Here is a 26,675-nt window from a genome sequence, read left to right as displayed (position 1 = left end):
GAATGTGATTGAAGATAGTCCCTGACCTGGCCTTTGATTAAAGAACAATTTCATTTTATTTATTTTATTTTAAAACACCCTTCTCTAAAGAAAGACTGATTGGCATCACATGTTGTCCTCATAAATCATAGCTATTGATTTTACATTTGTTTTAGTTCTTCCAATTGTATGCCCCCTTGTGTCATAATTTATCCTGAAAACCAGCCTCTGAGTGGGTGCTGAAACTGAGCCTGGAGGGTGGTTTCTTTCCACTCAAACTAATCTATATGTGAAAGAGATGAGCTTTCAAACACAGAACCACACCCCTCTTGCTTTTTATGACATTACCCTGGTATTTCCCATGGAGATAATGGATGCTACACAGTAAAATCTGTGGCAAGTGGCAACATTAGGAACTTTTGCATAGTCCAGTCAGCATCAGCACAGACATGTGTCCTGACTGCCCCAGATGCTGCAGGAAGCCAGGTGCTCCCATACTTGGCTTTTCATACACAAGCTCACCCTTAGGATTCAGAATGCAATTATTAAGGCCATCTTCTTGAAACTCTTAGGGTCAGACAGTTCTTCCATCTTCCACAAGTAGCAGAAGTGGGAGAGAGTGTCTGCTGGCTACACCCCACCTTTTTTTGTTAAAGAAGGGGTGTCCTGCCCTCTTTTTAAACTGCCTGTGGTTATATGCTGCAGGTAGATCTTAGGATGCTGCCAGATCACCACGCAGCTCATTTAGGGTAAAATGAGATAAATTTTCTGAATATACATGTTGTGCCCAAGTATCACTTATTGTGTTTTGTTTTTCTGGCCCATCTGAGTGAATGCTTGCATTTTAAACTATTTTATGCCCTCTCTTCTCTGGCTTCCCATTCAGTATTCAGTCACATCACTCAAGACGATCCCAGAACTGTGCCGAAGATGTGATACGCAAAATGAAGACAGATCTGGTAGGTTTTGCTCCTCCCCTCTTCTCCTTATCCTGACTCAGTGTTAATGCCTCCTGGAAAGCTGTTTTTTCCTCACACTGGTCCCCCCTGCTTTCTGTTTTCTTTTCTCTTTACGGCTTCTCCACTTACACCACCCCCCATCTCATGCCCTGCCTTCAACAAACAGATGTTAGGTCATCTGAAAGAGGATAGCAGGACAGGGAGGCCCTAATGAGGACTCAGCTGTATACAGATAAATAAATATAGGAGATCATCTCGGCATCTCCAAACCACAGTATATGCAGCAATTTACTGAAAACCCGAGAAACCATTGGTGACAAAACATAATGATGCAGGCGCCAATGAAAAAATGTTGGATGCATTTACTACCCATATGGCAAGGACCAGCTTGGGGGATGGTGCTTTGCCAAAGTCGGAAACCCTATCAGAGATGCGACATGATAGAATCTGCAATAAGGCATACTGTAACAGTTAAGATTAAAGCAAAGGCTTTGGAGTTTAATAGTGTAAACTAAACAGAGAATTATGGCATATAGATGAAAACCAGCTGGTCGACCTTTTCTCTTTACACCCCCAACCCCCAAGAATAAAAAAGTACATTCTGAGTTGTTTTCCCTCTGTAAATCAAATTAAGCTCCTCTTCTTTTCCTTCTATAATGGGCAAAAATGAAAATAAAAAAGGGTATTGATGGGAGTGATACCATGGTATTAAACTATGAAATGATGTTTATTATTTTTCCAAGTAATTACTCTATGGCATCACCATTAACCTTCCCAAAGCTGGACCTCCTCTGATAGTCACTAGAATCCTGAGAACCAGATAATCCTCAAATTATGTGTATTGTGTTTAAAAATAAATAAATGTGCCTTACCTATACAGGTACTAGAATTCTAGGCCTTTCTAATGGAAAGGATTTTTACAAAGCTAATTTACTTTTCCGCTGGACTGTTTGTTTTCCTTTGACATTTTGCTTAGGAGAGACGGGAAAAATAATTAGTCTTTCTAGATTTGTTTATCTCGGTGTTTTTTTGTGTGTGTGAGTGAAAGTAATGCTTCAATGTTTGGGTCAGAAACATCACAGAAGATAGTTTTCAGTTCAAATAAAAGCTTTTACTTACCTTCACTTATTTTTTATTTCAAAAACATACAAGTTCATATAGGATTTAATAGAGGCTCTTGGCGATAAGTCTTATAAGGATGTGTCTTCTTAAAAGGCAGTGCCCATTTCAAACTTGAACCAGTGACTATGATCAATGACACGGGCAGCTGACTGCAGTGGAGAGGCTGCCAAGCTCAGAGTCACCAGGCCTAGGTTTGAGTTAGAGTTCAGGCACTTATCAGCTAAATGACCTTGAATCTGTGACTGGTTATCTACAAAATAGAGAAGAAACATGTACTAATGTTGCCCAGCTGTCCTCAGGATCAAAATTAGGTGATGTATCAAAAGGTTACTTTGCAGACACAAGATTTTCTTTTATGTTTAATTGGATGTAGGGAATAAGAGAGAAGAAAAAATAGCAAATACTTTATTAGTGCTTAATGTGCTGGGTACTGCTGTAAGCACTCTACTTCCATTAATCCCATTAATCCTAAAATACTTTTGAGCTAAGGACTATTAGGATGTTTATATTATAGATGGGCAAACTGAGGAACAGAGATGAGAAGTTAAATATCTTACCCAGAGTCACACAGCAATCAAGTTACAGAGCTGGGATTCAAACCCCAAGAAGTCTACTTCCAGTTTCTGTTATATTATCCCTTACATATACTACCCTTCCAGATAGTTTGACTTAGTGGTAATAATTTACTTTTAAGACATTATCCTTTTAAATCTTTACAAGTCAGCATTTTCCCTGATTAAGTTTAAATTATTTTTTCTCTGTTAAATGGTGACTCTTACCAAGTTAAGTGAATAAACAGAAACTTTTAGCAACTGTTTTTCCCAGGGGTGGTTCATTCCATTCTCTCCAGGTCTTACAATTTCTAGTCATCTCTACAATAAATGATGGTAGGCTTTTCTTCTGTGGTTGAGGAGGAGGCCAGTTTCAAACTTAGAAGCTTTTGAACTTCACTCAGAGCAAAGGCGCAGTGCTCAATGTAATCAGTAATAATCAGACCTGACAGGAAATGGATTATGAGGGAAAGACTCAGGCCTCTTAATGGAATTGCATGTACATTTCCAATTTGATGGACCATTTGGAGGCTGGGAAACTGCATTCTGATAGATCGAGAGTGATCCTAGAAAAAGGAACCCAAGGAAAAATATGTCTGCCCACAGCATCACTGTAGAATTATCCATGGGCCCCTCTGAAAGAAATCTCAACGTGGTGAAGTTTTCGGAGCTGGTTTCCTAAGGAATTGAGGCATTCTCAATCAGTTCCATAGGCATCCAGATGTAGAAATAACCCTCCTCACCCTGTCTTTCTTGTAAATCAGCCACGTATAAGAACTTTGCTCCAGGAAAGCTAGCAAATTTCTATCTTTCAAACAGATGCAGCAGAATGCACTTTGGCTTCTGAGAAAAGTCCACATCTTCTTTGGGATGGGGCACTCTCAGGGGAAACCTCCTCAACTGTCTGTCACTTACAGTATACCTGATATGATTTGGATCTGTGTTCCCACCCAAACCTCATGTTGAATGGTAAACCCTAATGTGGGAGGCGGGGACTGGTGGAAGGTGACTGGATCATGAGGGTGGATTTCTCACGAATGGTTTAGAGCCATCTCCTTGGTACCATCCTTGTGACAGTGAGTGAGTTCTCATGAGATCTGGTTATTTAAAAGTTTGTAGTACCTCCCCTACTCTGTCTCTGCTCCTGCACCTACCACGTGAGATGCCTCATTCCCCCTTTGCTGTCTGCCATAATTGGAAGCTTCCTGAGGCCGTCGCAGAAGCAGAAGCCATTATGCTTCCTGTACAGCCTGCAGAATCATGAGCCAATTAAACCTCCTTTCTTTATAAATTACCCAATCTCGGGTATTTCTTTATAGCAGTGCCAGAATAGACTAATATGATACCCCATGAGACAAAGACATTTCTCTTTACCTTTCTAGAATAGTACACACTTGCTATTTTGTATAGGTTGTCAAATGTTAACATCTATCCTTGTACATATTATGTCTTTGACCAGATGCTCTCATTTACTCTCTTATTTATTTATTTATTCAACAAATATGTGTTGAGTGTCCTCTGGCCCAGGTACTGAGGACATGGTAAAGAACAAGACAGACAAGGCCTCTGTGCTCACGAAGCTTACATTCTACTGGGAGTGACAGCCAAAAGGCAAGCAAACAGATAAACAAGGTCACCACAGATAGTGAGAAAAGGCAACATGAGAGACTGGTAATTTTTAGAAGCTGGGGAGGGAGGGAGGTCTTAGGGCATCAGGGAATATTAGAAGGCCCCAGCCATGAGAAAACCAGCAAAGAGTGTTGAAGGCAGAGGAACTAGTAATTGCAAAGTGCCTAAGCCAGGAATGAGCTTAGCAGGTATGAGGAAGAGAAAACCAATGTAGCTGCAGCATGGTGATCAGAATGAGGAGCAGTAGGAGATGAAGGCAGAGAGATGATCAGGGTCAGACTCCTTGGGGAGTTCAGATTTTATGCTTAGTGCAGTGAAGAGCAATGCCAGCAGGATTCCAATTTTTCTAAAATCTTATGACCTGGAAAGAAGCCTCAGCATGTAGAATCATAACTCTCACTAAGAGAAAGGACTTTCAAAAACATCTAGTCTGCGAGAAAGAGCAAGTGAGAAAGTATAAATAATAAAGCAAATGGGTAAAATGCTGACGACTGATGAATGTGGATAAAAGGTGTACAGCTATTTTTTGTATTGTTTTCGTTTTTGCAACTATTGTATATGTTTATTTAAAAGTGAAAAATATAAGTGTTATACACAAATAAAAAGTTTTCTTAAAGGCAAAAAAGGAAAAAAAATAGGTAGTCCAAAGCCAATCAGATCTTTGAAGGTAATCCTCCTTATCCCAACCACAGGGTCATGTAGCCTGTACTTCATCAATTTAGCAACAGGGAGAGCACAATCTCACGAGGCAGCCCATCCATAAAGGTTAATGCTTACCTGCCCAAAGTCAGTGTCCGTTGAATTTCCACTCATTGATCCCGGTTCTTCCTTTGGAACCACAGAAAAGGATAGTCCCTCATGGCCAAGAGTGCCACTCGGTGTGTGGAGACAGCAGTCACTCTTGGGCCTGTCTTCTCCAGGTGAACATTTCCTTCCACAGTTCTGAGTGTGTGCTGCTTATTCTTTTCACTCTCCTGTGGATACAGTACAGTTACCAGCATCCCTCTTAAAACGGAGCGCCCAGAACCAAACCAGAGGTTCCTCCACATGTGGTCTGCTCGGAAACCTGTCAGCCCCACAGAACAGTCCCCTGGGTTTCCCACGTATCTTTTCTGCTTTCCCAAGTAGGGCCGTCCATTCTGCCTGCTTCCTGAGTGTCCTCAGAGGTGCTGGAGTGTAAAACGAACCGTGTTTGTGGCCTTTGGAAGCCCCTCTGTGAGACATGCAGCCTAGGGCTCACCTCATTTCATCCCTGCGGCTTTAGTGGTGGGCTCCAAGAATGGAAAATGGCAATGTTGTCAGAGGCCTGGAAGTCATCTCTTTGCACCTTCCCCTGGCTCACCAATGCCCACAAATCCTCCTTAGGAGTGCCCTTTCTTTAGCTAGAAGCTTTGATTCCTATTGAAGTCTATGTTTTCCCCTAACAGGAATAATATTTTAAACTATTCTCCATCAATTACACTGCAGTAGGACTGTTTCAAATTTTTGTGAGAAAAGTGGTTTAGAAAGAAAGGAAGTGCAAGGGAATTGGAGATGCCACAAGGTGGGAAGGAAGCAAAAAACTAGGAGTGGGAAGCCTGAGAATGAACCGCCTGCGCGTGGAGATGCACAGGTGCTGTTGAGGTTTCTGAGTTGTTTCATAAGCCAGCAGTGTACCAGGCATTGTGCCAGTCCTCTGTAAGCAGCATATTTATCCTCAAAATAATTATCAGAGGGAGAAGCATTCCTGTGCCTATTTTATTGATGAGGAAACTGAGGCTCACAGAGGGTAAATAATGTGCACAAAGTTCTAGAGCTAGCAAGTGGATGTGAAACTTGCTCTACAGTCTCCAGACCCTCGTGGGCAAGCTGACTTAATTGAGGAGTAATGTATTCCAGAGAACCATGTGTAGCAACTAGTTTGGGGCAAGAATTAGCAGCAAAGGAAGTTATGTGTTAAAAAAAAAAAAATGCACCTAAAAAGGAAGTTATTTGTGAAACTTTTGCATGCATTCTCTGCTTAATATCTGCTACTCGTGGAAAAGAAGACAGCACAAGGCAGTGAATGTTAATTCTTCTCTATGGTTTTCTCCAAATGAGGACCAAAAATACATTATGGTGACATATGGTGTTCAAATCAAAACATATTCAGTTTCATTGATTTAGAGTTTTTAAAAATTAATTGGACATTCAAATACACATTTGTTTCAATTCATGCTGCTTTAAATGTGATTCCCTCAAAATCTGTATCTGCTAAACTCATTGTATAATTTTCTTATGAAAGAAGGCAGATAAATATTGATACTGCTTCACATCTGAAAACTTAGATATGCTGGGTTTAGAAAGTTCAGTTATGTAACAGTAATAAATGACCCTGTAATGTGTCTGAGAATGGATTCTGAAAAAAATTTTATGCCTAAATAATATAAAGTGTTACTTGTATGACAATGAGTAAAGGAAACAGTACTTTTTAAACTTGGTGTCTGGCATTAAAGTCATGCAGGTAGTACATTTACAAATTTGCTATATTTTTGAACCCTGTGCATGCAAATTTTGTGACAAACCCTAAAGCTACATAGATAAAATATGTGATGTTCTAAGATAAAAGGGATTTAAGCCAGCACCTAAAATAATAAATTGACATGAAATTTGTCCTGTAGATGCTGTTATGACATAGTTGGTGATGCTAAATATATAAACCTTCTGTTTTCAATATTTGTTAAGGTTTAATGCTAAAAGCTTGAAAGTAAAGGTTGATATGGCATTTTGAATGGAAAAGCTTGCTGATTAGTCCATTTCACAGGATGTAATGTAAACTGGACTCCAAAGAGCAGAGAAACACATTTTCTAAGATCTCAATCAAGAAAATGAACACTTCAACCTGATGCAGCAAGGAACCTAACATTTATGACAAAGAAATGTTTCTTTAACTAGAGTAAAAATGTACAGATAATAAGACATCTAGATGAGATTGTTTATCAAATAAAACAATTATTTTTATTGTTTAACAAAATATAAAGGTGATATAATCCATTATTTTTAAAGAACTTAACCTTGCCACCAAAACAAAATTACTGCACTTCTTTTGAGTATTTTTCCCCCTGAGGCATATTTGTATGTATCGTTGTAATCACAATATGAGGACAATTTTTGCTGCTTTTTCTGTTGCTCCAGAATGTTCATGGCCATCATTTTGAATGGACCACAGAACTTACCCATGAAAGCTGAGCTGCCCCCTCTGTGGAAAAGGAGAGATCATCTCTACCTTTAACCCCTTTAACCTATTAACCCTTCATTTATGTTTCTGAGAGGAAGGATGTAGGTCAATGTTCATAAATATTGGGGCAGGGGGTGAGAGAAAAGTTAAAATTCTGGTGGTATTGAAAATAATAAAAGGGGCTGGGTATGGTGGCTCATACCTGTAATCCCGGCACTTTGGGAGACCGAGGCAGGTGGATCATTTGAGGTCAGGAGTTCAAGACCAGCCTGGCCAACATGGTGAAACCCTGTCTCCACTAAAAACACAAAAATTAGCTGGGTGGCAGTGGCACACCCCTGTAATCCCAGGTGCTCGGGAGGCTGAGGCAGGAAAATTGCTTGAGCCTGGGAGGCGGAAGTTGCGGTGAGCCAAGATCGTGCCACTGCACTCCAGCCTGGGTGACAGCGAGACTCCGTCTCAAAAAAACAAACAAAAAAAGAAAATAATTAAAAGGGCCGAAGATAGCAGAGCTTAAACACATCGCATCTTTGCCCCTTTTTCTCTTGACTGGAACATTTCTTTTCTTTGCTTAACCATAAATGTTAAGTAGCACAGCAAACTGATTTTCTACGAGGTTCATAGCAGTGGAATTAAGAAAGGAACAAGACAGTATTTGAGGAAAAGAAAACTTAGGGGTAGAAACTCACAGTCTTCTCTCTTGCGTTTTGGTTTATTTTTACTGGACTCAAAGAAACATATCTTCCACTGCCCAAACTGGTAAGTAAAGAAACCGCCTGTTGGTAGAAATGAATTAAAGGAAATCTGCAGTAAAACAGGATGAAAAATGGGAAGTCCAGAGAGGGACATCCTTTAGGCAGGCAGGGAAAGAACTGAAGCACAGGGACAAGGACAAATGGATACACGGCCGAGTGCCTTTGACTTTGTCTGGCTTTGCAGTGACTTCCTTCTCACAAGTCCCCATCCTGTCACAGGAATAGCAGTTTCTCCCGTCCCATCTTCCCATACTTTTTAAAGGCAAAAGTATGAGTGTGTGTTGAGGGACATTTCTAGTTTAGGAGCTTCTGTCATAGCATCTCTGACAGCACCCCAGTTGTTCCTGAAAGCATATCCTTTTGCTTTTGTCTGTCAATATTAAATGGGCTCTATCTTCCCATTTCAGATCACCCCTTTTTATCCACGTATCTCCTTTGCTCTGACTCTTCCCTCAAAAAAAAAGTCATAAAGTAAACACAAGTAATAGATACAAACTCCTAGAATCTCATAGTTGAAGGGTCCTCTTGCATAAGTCCTGACCCTTCTGTGGCATTTGCTTTTCAAATGGCCCTTGCATCTCACCGTATGATCCAGGACCCACCCCAGCACTGTTAGCGTCAGCATCACCCAGTAGGTTGTGAGAAATGCAGACTCTCAGGCTTGCCCCAGATTCCTGAATCAAAATCTGCGTTTTAACAAGCTCAATCCCCAGGGTATTCATTTATGCACATTCAAGTTTGAGAAGCACTGACCTGGGCCACCTAGATACCAGCCCATTGTTTTTAGTGAGGCACAGTGATCTTTTCAAAAATGCAAGTCTTATCAAACCAGGCAATGGTTTCCCAGGATGGTTCTCAAGATATGCAGTGGGAAACTCTCTCTTGTGGCCTTCAAGGCCAGAGTGATCTTCTCTTGGACCAGCAGGCTTCCTCGCATGCCTCCTGCCTGCCAGTCACATCAAGGAGCCTCCTTCAGTTCTTCAAATGTGCAGTGTTCCTTCACATGAGATATTATTGCTTTCCTCCCTCCACCTCCAAGATCACCTCCTTAGGTGATCACCTCCATCTTAAAAAACAAACAAACCACCTCTAGAAGCTCCCATCCTGTTTCTGTGCTCCTCCTTGCCAACCCTCCATTTAGTGCCAACCTGCTTTAAAAAGTCATGGGAAACTCCCTCCCCTGTCCCCAACTTCCTATTTACCTTAAACATCCCTAGTATGATTTCCATCCCTCTAGGGAAGGTCACGGCTTCCATGCTGTCAAATGCACTGACACTTTGCTATTCTCATCTTTCTTGGCCTGTCAGCATTAGTTGAGACAATAGTCCCCTCCTTTCTGGAAACGGTCACCTCTCTTGGCTTTGTGAGACCACCTCTCTCCTCATTTTTCTCCTAACACTCTGACATCCTCTTAGTCTTCCTTTGCAACTCCTCCTCCCTCTCAATTTGACCTTTCAATAGTCAAGTGGGACTAAATATTTAATAGGACCCTCGCTCTGCCCTCTCAGCCTCTCAGTTGGTCTCTCATACATGCTTAAAGCTTCAAACACCATCTACATGCTGCTGTGAATCCCCGCCACACTCCAGCCTCCTATTTAATGGCCCACTCAATGTCTACATTAGATGTCTCATGGAATTCTAAAGAGAAAGTCTTGAATTTCCCTGCCTGATGTGTTCCTCCTCAGACCATCTCCTCAGTGAGCTGCACTCTGCTGACTGAAACATCTCATCAGGCGCTGAAGCCAGATTTCTTGCTTTCCCTGATGTCCCACATCAATTCATCACCAGGTCTTGAGTCTCTGTGCTCAAAGTATATCCCCATGCTATAAACTAAATGTTTGTGTCCCTCCAGAATTTGTGTGTTGAAACCTGTCTCTCAAGATGATGGTATCTGGAGGTGGGATCTTTGGAGAAGTGATTAGGTCAAGAGGATGGAGCCCTCATAAATGGAATTAGTGTCTTACCAAAGCAGCTGCTGAGAGCTCCCTCTCCCCTTCTGCCATCTGAAGACAATACTTCTCTGTAAAACCCCTCAGAAATACCGTATTTCAGTTAAAATAAAAAACAAACTCTTTGTTATGGCCAATAAAACCCCCAATTGGGTTGGTCCCTGATAACCTCCCCCAGCTTCAACTTTGCTTTCTTTGACTCTGACCCACTCTGATCTAGCAATGACAGTTACAGAACCTGCCAGATTCTCTCTGCTTTAGAAACTTGCAGATGTGCTTCCTTCTGCCTACTCAGATCTTCATAAAATTGTCTTTCCTCTTACGTTGTCTCCCAGTTTCTCATGTAATTGGCTTATTCTCATCCTCCAGATCTTAGCTTAAATGTCACCTCCTTGATAAGGTTCTCATCTGTTTTCTATTCCAGTCCCCTCCTTGTTTCTTCAAAGCAGTTTGCATTTAGTAATTTTTTTATTTATCTGTGTACTTGCATCATTGTCTGAGCAGGATTATGTCTATTTCATTCACTCCTGCACCCCTAGTGACATGTGCATAGAGACATTCAATATATATTTGTCAAATGAATGAACCGTATAAGAGTACTATAGCATTCTGCCAATTACCAGTTGCTTTAACACTCTGACCATGCTTTGTATTCCTGCTTTTCTTGCTTACTAAGTTAAAAAAAAGAAAAAAGAAAAAAAAGGATCACCACCCTTAGCCAGTTGAAGGAATTAGCAGCTGTAAGAACAGATTCTCATTGATAAAATGACTAAATTTAGGCTAATGCTGCTAAAAATAAAGACAAAGGAAACCCTTCCACTCAACTGCTTTTAAGAAAGTTTGGGGGATTTTTTTGTTTGTTTTTTTATAGACAGGGTCTCACTCTTTCGCCCCAGCTGAAGTGAATTGGTAAAATCATAGCTCACCACAGCCTCCAACTCCTGGACTCAAGCAGTCCTCCTGCCTCAGCTTCCCTAGTAGATGAAACTACAGCAGCAAGCCACCATGCCTGGCTAATTTTTTAATTCTTTGTAGAGATGAGGATCTCAGTGTTACTCAGGCTGGTCTCAAATTTCTGACTTTAGGCAGTCTTCCCACCTCAACCTCCCAAAGCACTGAGATTACAGGTCTGAGCCAGTGCGCCCAGCCAAGAAAAGTCATTAAAAATTATTTTTCCTTTTTTTTTTTTTTTTTTTTGAGACAGTCTTGCTCTGTTGCCCAGGCTGGAGTGCAATGGCACAATCTCAGCTCACTGCAACCTCCGTCTCCCACGTTCAAGCGATTCTCCTGCCTCAGCCTCCTGAGTAGCTGGGATTACAGGCGTGCACCACCATGCCTGGCTAATTTTTGTGTTTTTAATAGAGATGGGGTTTCACCATGTTGGCCAGGCTGGTCATGAACTCCTGACCTCAAGTGATCCACCCACCTTAGCCTCCCAAAGTGCTGGGATTACTAGCGTGAGCCACCTTGCCCAGCCATCAATTATTTTTCTGACTTTGTTCCCACACAGAAGGTTCCTAGTAAATGGTTACCAAAATTTAGACAGACAACACAGTGTTGGATTTAGGTTAGAGTGAATCTGAAATGAGTACGACCACTGATTTCTGGGATTCCATTGCATATATGTGACCCAAATAGAGAAAAATGTGAATTATATCTTTAGGGAATAATTTAATTTCAATAAGGCAGTCCTCCAGTGTTATGGAAAGAAAGTTAGAGTCAGAGAACCTTGGTCCTAGTTGAGAAGTCAGCATGCTATGTCATTTTCCACATTATACTTAAAATTCTCTGAGTTCTCATTTATTTCCAAGTGAGAATACATAAGAACTGCCTTTCCATCCTCCAGAGTTGTGGAAATCTCTAATGAAATCATACACTTGCCTTGTACTCAGAAACATAAAAAAGCTTACACAAATGTATCGGCAATTTTAAAGTATTAAGTGGAGGACATTTTAGGAAAATTCCAAATAAATACTGCTTTGTGAATTCTTAAAATACATTTAACTCTTTCTTTCACTCTTTATAGTAATACTTTTGAAGTGTATCGTGACCTGCACCTGAAGAGGGAGGTGCAGCAGCTCTGCCATTCATTAATCCCAGGGCGAGCCACTTTCCGCTCTTCCTCCCACTTTGTTTGCCACTGCACCTGCCTGTTCTCTCTCCAGTCTTGTAGCTGAGAGTTCAGGCCATGGTAGGAGCTTGCATGGACAGACCCACAGACCTGCCAAGAGGAAGAATAGGCTGCAGGCCAGCACTGGGTCTTCCATTTCTCCTCTCCTTAAAGTGTGTCCTTCTTAAAATAAGTCCAGTTTTCACAGACTCACCACTTTGTTTCTTGTGGAAAATGGAATGCATTTAAGTTTTAGCAACAGTAAAACAAGAAGGGAATACTCTTATACCCTAAAGACATACCCCATTTTCTTTGTTGTCTTGGTGTCTAAAGATAATTTTCTAATGTGGACGCATAGTCCATATTTAGAAGTAAAATCAGCAGGCATTTTGGAAGTTGTCAATTGGAAATGGAGAGAAGAGAGTAGGGATTTTTCAGCCTGTGCTGTCAGCCTCCTGTTCTCTCTTACCGAGGAGCAGTAACTCAGAGCCCTTTGTCCTTGACGGTAGATCAGCCCTGTAAAACATCGCCACCTTCAGTTAAAATGTGTGTGTGCTGCACGGCCAGAAGCCACACTGAGCCTGCTCACACTGAGCCCTCTTCCAGAGCATCTCCAATGGTGAGCCTTTCACTGTCCCTTGAAATGTATCTCCTCTCCCTACATTTCTTCAAGAGAGGGAGGGAAAGAAGGAAAGGAAACCTGGTAAACGGGCCTGGAATGAACACAAAACTTAATCCACTCCCGAGGGTTTGCTCATGTCAAAGTGAAGGTCAGCATACTTTGTAGATGACACAATAATGCGAAGACCTCGTAACTTTCTTCACCCCACTAGTTGCTGTTCTATGGAAACTGTACTTTTGAAGCCCAAAGGTTTAAAGTTGTCAAAATATTGAGTCTGATTTCGTGATGGAATATGCCTCTTTGGTGAAGTATCTTTTCTATCCAGGGTAGTAGGGCTTGAGTATTTCAATGATTTGTCACAAAACAAAGAAATGGGTGCAAATAGAGTACAAAGTTATGTGAGCAGGTCTTGACAATTCTGGGCAGAGCTGGGAATAATAAAACATGAATCAGACACATTCAATGACAGCTGCTTGATATCAGTAGCCACTTAAAGACAGAAAGTTTAGAATCCAAATCAATGACACTTTCCCCACAGTGTTTTAATGCCCTAATGTGGATAGATCGTTGGCTGGCATTTCTATAATAAACAAGCCTTCTGTCCTCCTTCCTCAGCCTCACATTACCCTTACTAGAGGGTCTGTAGCATCAATGAAAAGGATGAGCAAGCAGCCAGAAGGTAACATCCCAGAAACACTCGTTCCTCACACACACTTTTGCTCTTCCCAATACAGTGCCCCATCACAATTCTCCAAATCCAGAGTTGACTCAGCCTTAACTTTGATCAGGTCATGGTCTCATCTCTCAGGACAGCACAGAAGAGCACCCAGCAAGTCGTCCTCACTCAGACTCCGTGCCTTCTTCCTACTGTCAGAACATGGGATAAGCCACCTGTCATCACTTCTTACTGAGCCTGAAGTGTCTGCAGTAAGTGGGTGCAGTACAGACTTCAGCTTACCTAGGACTAACCAAACTCCTGACTCTAGCATTAATACTCCCAATCGTTCATAATGCCCCTCCTTTTTCTGTGAAAATGGAAGGAAATGGAATGTTGGAGAATTTCAAAAGTATGTCCTTGAAGGTGCCTAGGTTTCCAGTAGCTATGGATGTGAGGTATATTGTTGTGTACATTTGAAGGCAATTATAGCTAAAGGTGACAACTTTATTCCTCATGGAAAGTAAAATGCATTTAACTTATAATGAAAAACAGTAGAGGAACACTACTTTGTCCTAAATCATACCCCTTTTCTTTCTATTCTTGATGTCTCAAGCTAATTTTCTAATATGGACACGTAACTTTCTATTTAGAGGTAAAATAAATAGGCATTTTGGGAGCCAGCATTGACGTTTGGTCCTGAAAATTGAATCCACTGTTGCAACAGCAAACTGTCCATTATCTTCCTAAGAAAATACTAATTTATCAGTCTTAGGAGCCAAAGAGTTGCTCTGTGTCAGCAATCAGCATAGCCTCATAATTATAAATTTGTGAGGATCTGGTGAAAGACATAGATCCAGAGAAATTACAGTGTTTCATAGTGAGTCATTCAGAATAAAGAGCTCTGTTATTTGCAGACATTCCGTACAGTCATAGAAATTTAGGGGTGGATCAGGTTTTAGCAATCATCTAGTCTAACCCCTTCATTTTACAGATGAGGAAACTGAGGAATGTTTTGTAGGAAATAGATGAAAGTGTTTTAATATGCAGCACATCTTGTCTAAACATTTCAAGAGCTTACTAACACTATCTTTGAAATATTTGGCACAATTAGTGTGCCCAAAATGTGGCAAGGTGACTTCATTGTGTCAGAACTCAAATTTATATACTATACTTTTCTTTGGTTTTGGCATCTTCCTTCCCTCCTTCCTCCTTCCTTCCTTCTCTCCTTTCTTCCTTCCATTCTTCCTTTCTACCGTCCCGCTTCCTCCTTCCCTCCGCACCTCCCCTTTTATTCATTCATCCATTCATTGAAAGATTAAGTCATTGGTCCCTAGTATCTTCAAGGCACTGTGCTAGACAAAGGGCTGCTTATAAACACAAGTTGGTTCTCAGGCTATCTTTGCCCTTGAGGGGTTCTCAGGAGGGAAGGTGAAACAGGTATATGAGTGAATAGTTGTAACAGAATTTCGAAAATGCCCAACTCTAGGTATGTGCAGGTATTATCAGGGCACTAGGAAGCAAGGAGCAATTATTCCCTGGGAGAGTCACAGGAACTGCACAAAGGAGGTAACCCCTGAGTGTAATCTTGTGAGATGAGCCTGAGTCTCAGGCAGAGAAGACAGCCAAGAGCATTGTAGGAAAGTAAGAATAAGCTTAAATGAAGGGAGAGTATGGTATATCCAGAAAGGATGAATTTAGCAGTGGAGCTGCAGGGAAAAATTAGTGATTTGGGAATCACGAGTGCTGAGATGATAAGGTAAATTAGAAAACAAATACAAGAGCTGCTACATACCATGCTAAAGAATTCAGCTATTATCCTGGAAGCCAAAGTTTCACAAATCTAGTAATTTAAGTATCATTTCCACAACATGTGTTATATCCCAAGTCTACCTCTGTTATTTTTGCTTTACCTGTATTGCACCTGTACTATGTTTATTTAATATATTTTTCTAAAACACCTGACTTTCAAACATATTTGTTTTTAAAAGAAACTTCATGTCACTATGGTTGTAAATAGAAAGCCATGGTCACTTGCAATAAATTCAAAGTCATCATTAAAATGAATGTGATAAATTGAACATAAAACATTCCTTTCGTTATTTGCTTATGAATATCTCTGAGCCTGAGGCCTGAGGTCTCATTTTTCAAATAGGGAATTGTTAAGTTTTGGAAAGGAGTTAAATTCATCCTAGCACCAAAATGAGTCTCCTTATATTAATTAGTAAGAAAAAAGAGAATTTGGAAGGCCAATAGCATTCTCACTCTGTAAATCGGGGTATTTAGCATGGTTCCTGTGTGCCTCTTAGATATTGCAGGGATATGCACCCACATATGGGGAAATATTGTTTAGTACAGGGCTACCTGAAATATTTGAGTGGATTTTGTGTGACAAAGTCAGACTTACTGAAGAAGGTTAACTCAGGACTGAAAAAAGACACCAGGGGAAGCCAGGAAAACCTTGCAGAGACTGTGGGAGAGGATCCCAGTGTGGTCCAGCCAGTTTAGTGATGATGAAGAGGGCCCAGATTTCAGAGGGATTGAGGATAAGGACACAGCAGGACTTGGTGCCTGAGCGATGAAGGGCAGGGATCAAGGAAAGAGAAGAGTCAAGGATGCCTTGGAGATAGATTGCTTGGGAGACTGCATAAGTGTTCATGTCACCATGTAGGCAACGTTCACAAGGGATATGTTCTGGGAAGGGGAGTAGCATCTGGATGCGTTAGGGGAAGAGGGGAAGGGGAGGGAGTGGGCAAGGGTGGAGAGAGATGAGGCACTTGGATCAGACCAGGCCACCTATCACTAATCCTTGCACATTCTAAGACTGCACCACATGTTTGTTCAATCAATAGATGGGTGTGGACAGTCAGCAGGCAAATACTTTGCTAAAGCTCAGTGGCATTCCAAGTGTCAGCTAGATCCGAAGAGATAATTGTGGCCCATACATCAGCAGCAAATACATGTCTGTTTACTTACTGACCATTTTAGAAAATCTGTGATGTAATCAGATAGGCAGGTTTAAGGATTATTAGGCATGTTTACTTCTGTAAGATGTTAAAAATGAGCCCATTCAACCAAAAAGTCATTATGAATCTACTTATGTAAAGCAACTTTCTGGGTTCTTTAAGGGATAGAGAGGTAAATTAGACACAGACTCTGCTCTCATGGAACTTGTACAAATCTAAAATAGATAAAATTTGGGGGGATTTAAATTTTGCTAACAGGTAAAGAATTTATTCATAATTTCCAAAAAGCAAATTTAGCCTCAAAATTTTTCTAGTAATAAAATAAGTCTAAACTTTGTTTCCATGTATGGTAAGAAATTTATTATTGTATTGCAATAAAATAAAAGTATGAGTGAAATTTTTGATAGATTTAAATAATTGCAAGTGAAAATCTTACTAGTCATTAATAGCCCCTCTTTTGTGTTATTCTTAAAATACATGATTACAGAGCTTAGCAGCAATAAAGGAATTGAATTTTGTCTTTTGTATATAGCACAAAGCTGCCCTTCTTCCTATCCAGGTGTATGATATAGCAATAAATTGGAACCTTTTAATGAAAACCTGTGAAATAATCCATTTTTCATTACTGGGATGTCTTTTCTTGGCAATCAAGACATAGACAAGAAAACACAGATCTCACTCACAGCCTCAAAAAGAGCCATAGGTTTGAAGAAGGAGAGGGACAACAAACCAAAATGTTGGCACTCCTTCTTCAGTTTCTAGATCCTTCTGTGAAAAGACGTGTTTTCGTAAGACCCAGACAGAATTCATTTCCATAGAGCATTTTTAATGGCTCCTGTCAGAACAAAACAGCTGGGAAACATATGGTATCCATTTCCCTATATCACTTGGAAAAAATTTCACATGTAAATAAAGCCAACATAAAAGAGTAGCCCTTTGAACCTACGACCTTATATAATACATAAATATATTGGTACAATGCACTCGTTGTATTGACCTGCTAAGTTATGTGGCTTTAAATTTTTTTATTACATTCTGAGATGCACATTTTCTAGAGCTTCGAAAGAAATCAAGGTAATTGGCAAAATATTACCAAATATACTCAATAATAAGAGTGTATCTCAGAAATGTCTATGAGTATATATATATATATATTTTTTTCATTTTATTTAAAGCCTTGCAGAAAGTTGATAAATAAAATTAAAGGCATATTTGCATCTTATAAACTCTATGTCCACTATCTGCTGTTTTAATTAAATAAGTAACCATGTGTTCTTGAAGAGAGAAAGACTTGGCAGAAATTTCTGGCAGACATTAATTTTTCATGGCTTTATATTTTTAGAGAGAAAAGGTCATATAAAAGATAGAAAACTTTTAAATTTATAAGAGACCAACTGGAATTAGTCTTTGCCTTCGCATATTTACATTTCATAAATAACTTTAGCAAATTGAGCTCTTACTGGTGATTATCACTCCACTGAGTTTAAAAGGATTTTGTCCCCTGTGAAATTAAACTGTAAATCCCTCAAAAGGATGCACTTTGTGCATTTTAGAAGATTTAATGTGTTGTACAAAGTGAGATTCAAATTCACATACTAGCATTTGTTAATTGTCTGATCTATGCCAAGCACTGTGTACAACTAAGAACTAGAGCCAGCAAAAGGGAAGAAAAGCAGCAGTCTAAGACCATCTAGATACCTTCCTTCCCTTCTGGAACATTCTCTCCTACATTACTTATTGGAGAGAATCTAGCCCTCCTTCCACAGCTCATAGTATTCTCTTCTTAGATTCTAAAATGTCAGAGCCGGAAAGGTCTGAGAAGTGGACTGCATAGTGCAGACCCTTGGAAACCTCATGCAAAATTGTGGACAATTTCAGGGAAAGAACTCACTGATAGTTATATAGCATTCAGGCTCAGAGCACTCACTCGCATCCCCTTAGCTTGGTTCCAGAACTTCTCTGAATCCTTTTAGAACATATCCCAGCAGGAAGAAGAATGACCAGTAGCTTAAATTTAGGGAACTTTAATAATGTATGTTCCACTTTCACCCTAAGAATCAGTCATAGCCAGAGGCTATGGCAGAAGTTACAGATGTGAGTATACGCCCATCTCATGTGATTTTTTTCTTTGGTTGTTCCCAGTAGCAAAGAACACACACATACACATGCTTCCCACTTGTTTCAGAAGAGAAGTGGTAAATGGAAGGTCTCTAGTTGTAGGGCACGCCCCCTGAAATCTCATCCTTTGATGGGGGATGATAGGAACTACATGGCAGGGAGCTAGGAACCCATAAATCAGTGGCCTGCAAGTTTCCAAGGTACTGGGTCATCTTTTATCTAGCAGGGGAGTGGCCCAGGGAGGAAGCAGTATAATCATATCTGAGGAGACTGTTGTTGCTCCATCTGCTTGCCCCAAGAGAAGGCACCAGGCAGCTTCTCATAACTAGGAGAGATGGTTCTTATCTTTCACCTCCAGGTGTGTCTGGCTGTTTCACTTTCTACTCTATCACAACCAGACACTTACTCAAATGCAAACCAACACACAATCTTTATCCAAACTTTGCACAGAAATTAGAAAAAAAAAAAAAAAACCACTCTGCCTAACCCATCTTCTTTTCAGAACTTTCTTGTCCTGTTTGTTTCCAGCCTTCTCAACAATGGAGGGTAGTATTGAATCCTAAAGAACATGTTCTGTTGTGAAGTGTTGGTGCATTCTGTCACTGTGTCATATGTCAGAAAGCACCATGAAATGCTGCTACATGATAGTTGACCAGGGTACTTTGACCAAGGTGGGGTTAACTCAACTATGTCTTCTCTCCCACAGTCCTTTCAACTCCTGAGCACTGCATTCCTTCCTATTCTTTCCCTAATCCACTTAATGGCACACCTAGGGAGTCACTCAGGAGGTCATAGTTTGAATTTGCTCAATATTAAATAATTTGCCACTTCTTTTCATGGGACTTCTTATGCATTAGGGGTGTATGTGGACATGCACGCTAATGTGTGTGCATGTGTGCATACATCCCTTTTCTCCCTGAGTCAGTTTGGAAGTTTACTTAACACTGAAGATCTTATTCTCTAATCTTGTTTTTCAGGATGGTGACAAATATAAGAATATTGCCAGGGAGGTAGATCTAACCAGGGAATAAACCGAAATACCTATCTGGGTTTGCTTCCTTAGCTGTTTACCTTTACCATTATTGTTACTTTAATTAATTTTGAGTCAGTGTGTTATAACTTTCTTTGATCATTCGCTGTTTTCCAATGGTAAGTATGATTTTTTTTTTGTTCTATCGATATGCACTCTCTCTAAGTCATCCTCATACACAGAGCCTTAATTTGAACATAACGTGAATGAACCACGTCTACCTGCATAGCCAAGATGTGTTCAGCATTCCAAATTAATAGCTTTCTATTTTAATTTTTTAAAAACAGTTTCTAGCTCTAGCTGGAATTGTGGCATCTCACCTCTTATTACAAACACGCAAAAGCCCACAGGAATCGCTGACGTGTACAGTAAGTTCCGCCCAGTGAAGCGGGTTTCGCCACTGAAACATCAGCCAGAGACTCTGGAGAACAATGAAAGTGATGATCAAAAGAACCAGAAAGTGGTTGAGTACCAGAAAGGGGGTGAGTCTGACCTGGGCCCCCAGCCTCAGGAGCTCGGCCCTGGAAATGGAGTGGGCGGCCCACCAGGTAAGAGCTCTGAGCCCAGCACATCGCTGGGTGAACTGGAGCACTACGACCTTGACATGGATGAGATTCTGGATGTGCCTTATATTAAATCCAGTCAGCAGCTTGCCTCTTTTACCAAGGTGACTTCAGAAAAAAGAATTTTGGGCTTATGCACAACCATCAATGGCCTTTCTGGCAAAGCCTGCTCTACAGGAAGTTCTGAGAGCTCATCATCCAACATGGCGCCATTTTGTGTTCTTTCTCCCGTGAAAAGCCCTCACTTGAGAAAAGCATCAGCTGTCATCCACGACCAGCACAAGCTGTCCACTGAAGAAACTGAGATCTCACCTCCTCTGGTTAAATGTGGCTCTGCATATGAGCCTGAAAACCAGAGTAAAGACTTCCTAAACAAGACATTTAGTGATCCTCATGGTCGAAAAGTTGAGAAGACAATACCAGACTGCCAGCTCAGGGCCTTCCACCTGCAATCCTCAGCAGCAGAATCCAAACCAGAAGAGCAGGTCAGTGGCCTGAACTGGACCAGCTCCCAAGGCCCAGAAGAAAGGAGTGAGTATCTGAAAAAAGTGAAAAGCATCTTGAACATTGTTAAAGAAGGACAGATCTCTCTCCTGGTAAGTGTAATCTAGTTCAGTATACATGTCAATAGACTGGAGACTCCTTTTTAATCAGCTGCATTCTTTAGTAACAGAACGATGCTGCATTTGTTTTGGTTTTTACTTAATCTTTACTTGTGGCTTTAGTTGGGAGATGTGACCTTTTGAGTTTTAAAATAAGAAGTTATGAGGTTAATACAGGGAAAACAAATAGCTATAGAGGGAGTGTTATTTCATTTTAATTTTGCATGAATTCAACTGAAGAATCTTAATCTCAAAGAGAGCCCTGCACTTTCTTTAACTTGAATCTCGATGTCTTTCTTTTTGCTTTTCAAATGGTTCTCGGTGCTCTCAAACAGCTATTTGTGGGGATGTCAATTCTTGGCTGATGGTGGACCTGCCAGATATGTAAACAGAGGGTCTTCTGTTTTGTCCTGATCATTATTCAGAAGAGTTGGACCAGGTTGTTTGAAAAGCATTTGTAGATAGAAGCTTACCCAAGAGCTTCATTGCCCTCTGACCCAGGAGGAGTTTTTACTTACTTCCAGCTCTGCATGTCTAGGGAGCATGAAGAAGCTTTTTCAAAGACTCTAGACACAGAGTAACATGATATAAGAAAAGTCTGTTCTGCTTCAGCTCAGAGAGAGCTAAACTTAAATAGCACTCCATCTGCCTACATTGTTCTTTTCTGGCTTCCAGACTTGGATCAAACAGTAGCAAGCCTGAGCTCATACTATGATGCTAATTAAAGTCTCATTCAAGAAAATCATCACATCTTGGCAATGTGATTCTACTTAGTATAAAGCCATGCATACTTAAGTATAATGTACTTGCTCTATTATCACAAATACTATTGTGATAGGGTAATATAATTGAATAATTTTATGAAATAAAGTAGTATTTTTTCTCCTAAAAATGTCTTCTCCATTTTCCTGGCTCTTTCCCCTAATTCTCTTTGGTTCATTCCTTTCTTTTGTCCTTCTCATGTTTTCATGTTTCCCAAATGCTAACAACACCTCTCAGTTCACCCAACAATCTCTATCAACGAGTTCATAGTCAAGGGACAAAAATTTCACTGGAGATAAGAAAACCAAAGCCATGTAGCCTCCAGATACCCCCAGGAGTTTGTTTGACGACAGTGGCTAGAGGTACCTATGAGAGCACTAGTAGCAGCAGTCGTCATGTAGTTTGCCAAAGCCAGTTCTCCACAATTCAAGGCAAAATAAACAGGTAGAGACAAATAGCTCATTCATTCAACAAACCTAAAACAGGGAATAAAACCCAGCCCCAGCCCTCAAGGACTTCGCGATCAAGTAGGGGAGACAGACAGGGAACCTGACAATTACTGTAAATGTCATTATAGTTCTTTAGAAAGCCAACTTGAAGCCTCCACACCTCATTGGCCCTAGCCCTGTTGCCATGTCTCATGTTCTAAAGCATATTGTAACAAAAAATAATAGCAAGAAACTGATTTATTAGATCCCCAAGGCTGCCACCAGAGCTTCTATAAGCTCATTTCTTCTTTCCAGTGCCCAGAGAAAAACTCCCACAGGGTCTTGCTCTGATTTATTGACTTGGGCTTTCTAATCTTACTATTTATACAGCCACACCTAGCTGCAGACAATCTAGACAAAATTCACGACGAAAATGGAAACAATCTATTACATATTGCGGCGTCACAGGGACACGCAGAGTGTCTACAGCACCTCACTTCTTTGATGGGAGAAGACTGCCTCAATGAGCGCAACACTGAGAAGTTGACTCCAGCAGGCCTGGCCATTAAGGTGACTAGTTGGGGGCTGGAACCTCCACAGCTAGAAGCTGGATTTCTACTTTTTAAGATTCCTTGTGAGCTAAAGCGTTGGAAGGGAGAGAAAAGAGTGATTTGTCAAGCAAAGAGCAAATGAACACATTGCATTTAAAAGAGTAATCATTTCAGTCACTGCTTTGAGATTTTGAGACTAAATTCCCAGTTTTTGTCAATCTGCTACTAAAGAGAAAGGAAAATGATATGTTGTGGTTCTAAGAACTTTCATTATTCATAGGGATTGCAATTTAGCTTCTTAGCCACACCTGAATCTATCAGAGACTTTCATTTCTTCCTTATATGAGAATAATGAGCAAGGCAAATGTGGGGAAGGTGTGTTTTAAGGATGCTAGCACTCGGGAATATTTCAGATCACAAAGTAGGCTCTTAACGGATCACATCTGAAGTTTTAAGTGTCTTCAGTATCAAGAATTTTTTAGAGTATCAGTGCCGAGGTTGAGTTTAGCTCTTGCAGAGCACAGTATGCAATCAAAAACTACACAAATTAATGTCGACTGGGATAGAGTTAAAACCTAGGAACTGTGGGACAAGAAAACATGGACTTTTATAGCACTGCGGCAAGTGCCTCTGCAAAATATAGTACATCACCAGAAGATTAGCTATTCAACTAAAATTTCCTAAAAGATCTTTGGCAAATAAATGTAGAATCCAATCATATTTATTAAAAAGCCAGAAGTGACATTCAGGGAAATATAATACATCTTGTATTTTTGCCTGTGTGCTTTGCTTTACATAATATTTGTGTCTTCTAAAAGCTGAATAATCGTAATTTTTATAATGAAATTATATTGAAATTGGTGAGGGGAATTTGTTAGAGAAACCTACATGTGAATTCACTAAAGAACATTACATTTAAAAAACCATTAACTGCTGTTCTACCGTAATATATTTTTTATGCACACCTGATTTTTTTGTATTTTTAATTTGATGATTCAGCAAAGTTTTTTACATTAAAAAATTTTCCATTTTATTTAATTTTGCTCAGTTAAGCGAAGTAATTAATAAGGTATACTTCAAATCTACCATAGAAGATAATTTTTTAAATAAAATAAATCTATGACCCTGGTGGGTATTATTTTGCTTTGATTGTAAGTGATATGATGTCAAATTAAGAAGTAAACTTCAGGCAGCTATCATGAAGAAAGACAGAACTAAACTACAGGCAGCCATCATGAAGAAAGATAAGTCAAAAGTAAAGTCAAGATTTAATATAGTTGAGCTTAACAAAGGGTACCAAGTTTACCAGGTACTGCGTTTGGTGGCTGGCAATACAAATTTGTGTAAGTCACAGTCCCTACTCTTAAGGAGCTAATATTATTGTTAGTGGATAAGACTGGTAAGTTATCAGTAACACAAGTATAGGATGGCAAATTTGGGGTATAGTCCTGTGACAGAGTTGTGTAGACATCAAAGGGTATGTGTCAGTGATAAATAAAATATTCTTGCAGTGCCAATGAGTGTTAAGATTTGCCTTGCTGTTTGAGTGTTTATAAAATACAGTTCTCATTAGTCTTCCTAATGGTAGATTATTTGTATAGGTAGAAGAAAATAATTTTTTTTAATTTATATGCCCTAGGGCTTGTCTTGATAGATTAAAAATCTCTGAGTAGAAGGTACATAAGAAACTTAGTGGTCCTTACGCCAATCTTCAGCATAAACACCTTCTATGATATCGATATTAAGTTTTAATTCATTCTTATATTCCTGCAGTCAACATAAGATCACCGTCATACAATCAGTGTGCAAACTTAAACAGCAGGATTTTTTTTTTTCGTTTTAATGAAAAAGATTTCAAACCCATAAGACTCAAAAACTTTTACAAGTATGAGGTCTCAGGCTTTTCATACTTAACTTCCAGACAATGATTTGAATGTTCTATTCCTTTATTCTAGAATTTACAAAAGCAGTAAATAACAAATATTTTATAACAAGTGCTTCCCTCTTTAGAAACTGTCCTGACACATATTTTGTCTCAGTCCATTCAGTGTATTTTGATGAACATTGATGACATTGAGAGAGTCCTAAAGAGTCATCATTTTGTTTTAGGACCTTGTTTTGAACACCACTAACCAACTAGTGGTGTTCCACCTCATTAAGCACAGTTTTGAGGGCCCTGCTGTCATGGAAAGACAAAGTTGGTACAAATGGACAGAAGTTGCTAAGATAATATGACTTGGCTGACAGGAAGCAGAGTCAGGGATAAGATGTCAAATAGAAAGATTTACCTGAGAACAGGGGCTTTGAAGTCATATCAGGACTTAAGAACATCTCCCTCACTATTAAACTCCTGGAATGGAACGTAATAAATTCTGCCAGTTACATACAGAATTTATTGACCACTTCTGGGATACCCAAGAGTACATACTGTGGGAGTTCAGGGTATTATTGAGTTTTCTTTAGAAATGATTAAGCAAAGTAATTGGAAAGAAATATTTCTAAAAGGTGAGAGCAGTCTGTTTTCTAAAATGGGACAGAAGAAGAAATTATTTTAAGATTTAAACAGTCTAGGAATGAAATAATCTTAATTCCCTTTTCACTTCTCATTCAGTCCTTTTGATTAAGCCAAAAAGCAAAGTGTCCATCTGGGAATAACATGACTTCAAACACATAGTCTTACTGATACCCCCTTGCTGTATGTTAAATACAGCAAGTGGCCCCAGGCCCATAGACTTTGGCAGGCAAAAATCTACTGCTAGAATTTTTGTTTGTTTGTTTTCTTAGTATTTATATTTATGGCAAGTAATACTGGTTTCAAACTCACAGCAGTGATATAATATTTCCTTCTGCCTTTCTAACAGTATTTTATTTATTTTAAGTGTTGCCTCCTTGAATAACTAGAACTAACAGACATCTAATAGAACACTACCCAACAATAGCAGAAAACATATTCTTGTCAAGTACACATGAAACATTCTCCAGGATAGACCAAATGTTAGGCTATGAAACAAGTCTCAGTAAGTTGTTTTTTTACCTTTTTTTTTTATTTATTTATTTATTATACTTTAAGTTCTAGGGTACATGTGCACAACATGCAGGTTTGTTACACATGTATACATGTACCGTGTTGGTTTGCTGCAGCCATTAACTCGTCATTTACATTAGATATTTCTCCTAATGCTATCCCTCCCCCATCCCCCCACCCCACGACAAGCCCCAGTGTGTGATGCTCCCCGCCTGTGTCCAAGCGTTCTCACTGTTCAATTCCCACCTATAAGTGAGAACATGCGGTGTTTGGTTTTCTGTCCTTGCGATAGTTTGCTCAGAATGATGGTTTCCAGCTTCATCCATGCCACTACAAAAGACATGAACTCATCCTTTTTTATGGAAGTCTCAATAAGTTTTAAAGGATTGAAATACAAAGTTATGTCCTTCAATCATAATAGAATGCAATTAGAAATCAATAACAAAAGGAAATTTGGGATGTTCATAAATATGTAGAATTACATGTGAAAATAAATCAACGTGTTAAGAAATCACAAGGAAAATTAGGAAATATTTATAGATGAATGAAAATGAAAATACAACATACCAACACTTACAAGATTCAACTAAAGCAGCGCTTAGAGGGAGATTTGTAGCTGTAAATGCCTCTATTAAAAGAGGAGGAGAGGAAAGTGGGAAGGAGAAAGACTTCAAATTAATAGCCTAATTTTCCACCCTAGAAAACTAGAAAAAGAATAGCAAACTAAATCCAAAGCAAGCAGAAGGAAGGAAATAATAAAAATTAGAGAAAAATAAAATAAAATAAAAAATAGAAAAATAATAGAGGACATCAACAAAACAACATTTAGTTCTATGAAAACATTTTTAAAAATTATTGAATGTCTAATTTAGGTAAACTGACCAAAAAAAAAAAAAAAAAAAAGTAGAGAGAAGACCTACATTGCTAAAATCAGAAATCAGAAATGTTGCCTCACATTTCTGTGTTCTGTGTAAATGCCAGTTTACTTAAACCGTCTTGCCTAGTAAATGATCAATATGGTTGCTATTCCTTTCTTCATTTAGAGGGAATGAAGCACATTGTATTAGTGTGTTAGTTGTTTTTTGTTTTTAATCCTGGTGGGA

General features: G+C 39.6%; 1 protein-coding gene across 16 annotated transcripts in view; it reads left to right on the top strand.

Annotated features, from left to right (window-relative positions):
- SNCAIP (synuclein alpha interacting protein) overlaps positions 1 to 26,675 on the top strand; it is a 201,732-nt gene that overhangs the window by 140,359 nt on the left and 34,698 nt on the right. For 13 of the 16 annotated variants that reach the window (XM_058440565.1, XM_058440569.1, XM_058440568.1 and 10 more), the window contains 3 exons: positions 866 to 938; positions 19,929 to 20,800; positions 22,387 to 22,566. In XM_058440565.1, the coding sequence (XP_058296548.1) occupies positions 866 to 938; positions 19,929 to 20,800; positions 22,387 to 22,566 (1,125 nt within the window). The remainder of the gene's footprint in view (positions 1 to 865; positions 939 to 19,928; positions 20,801 to 22,386; positions 22,567 to 26,675) is intronic. The other 3 variants (XM_058440575.1, XM_058440573.1, XM_058440574.1) reach the window with 1 other exon arrangement.

Source organism: Hylobates moloch, unplaced genomic scaffold (genome assembly GCF_009828535.3).
Source record: "Hylobates moloch isolate HMO894 unplaced genomic scaffold, HMol_V3 SCAFFOLD_6, whole genome shotgun sequence".
Taxonomy (NCBI): Eukaryota; Metazoa; Chordata; class Mammalia; order Primates; family Hylobatidae; genus Hylobates; species Hylobates moloch.
The sequence above is the reverse complement of the archived record's forward strand: the minus strand, read 5'-3'. Positions and strand labels throughout refer to the sequence as shown.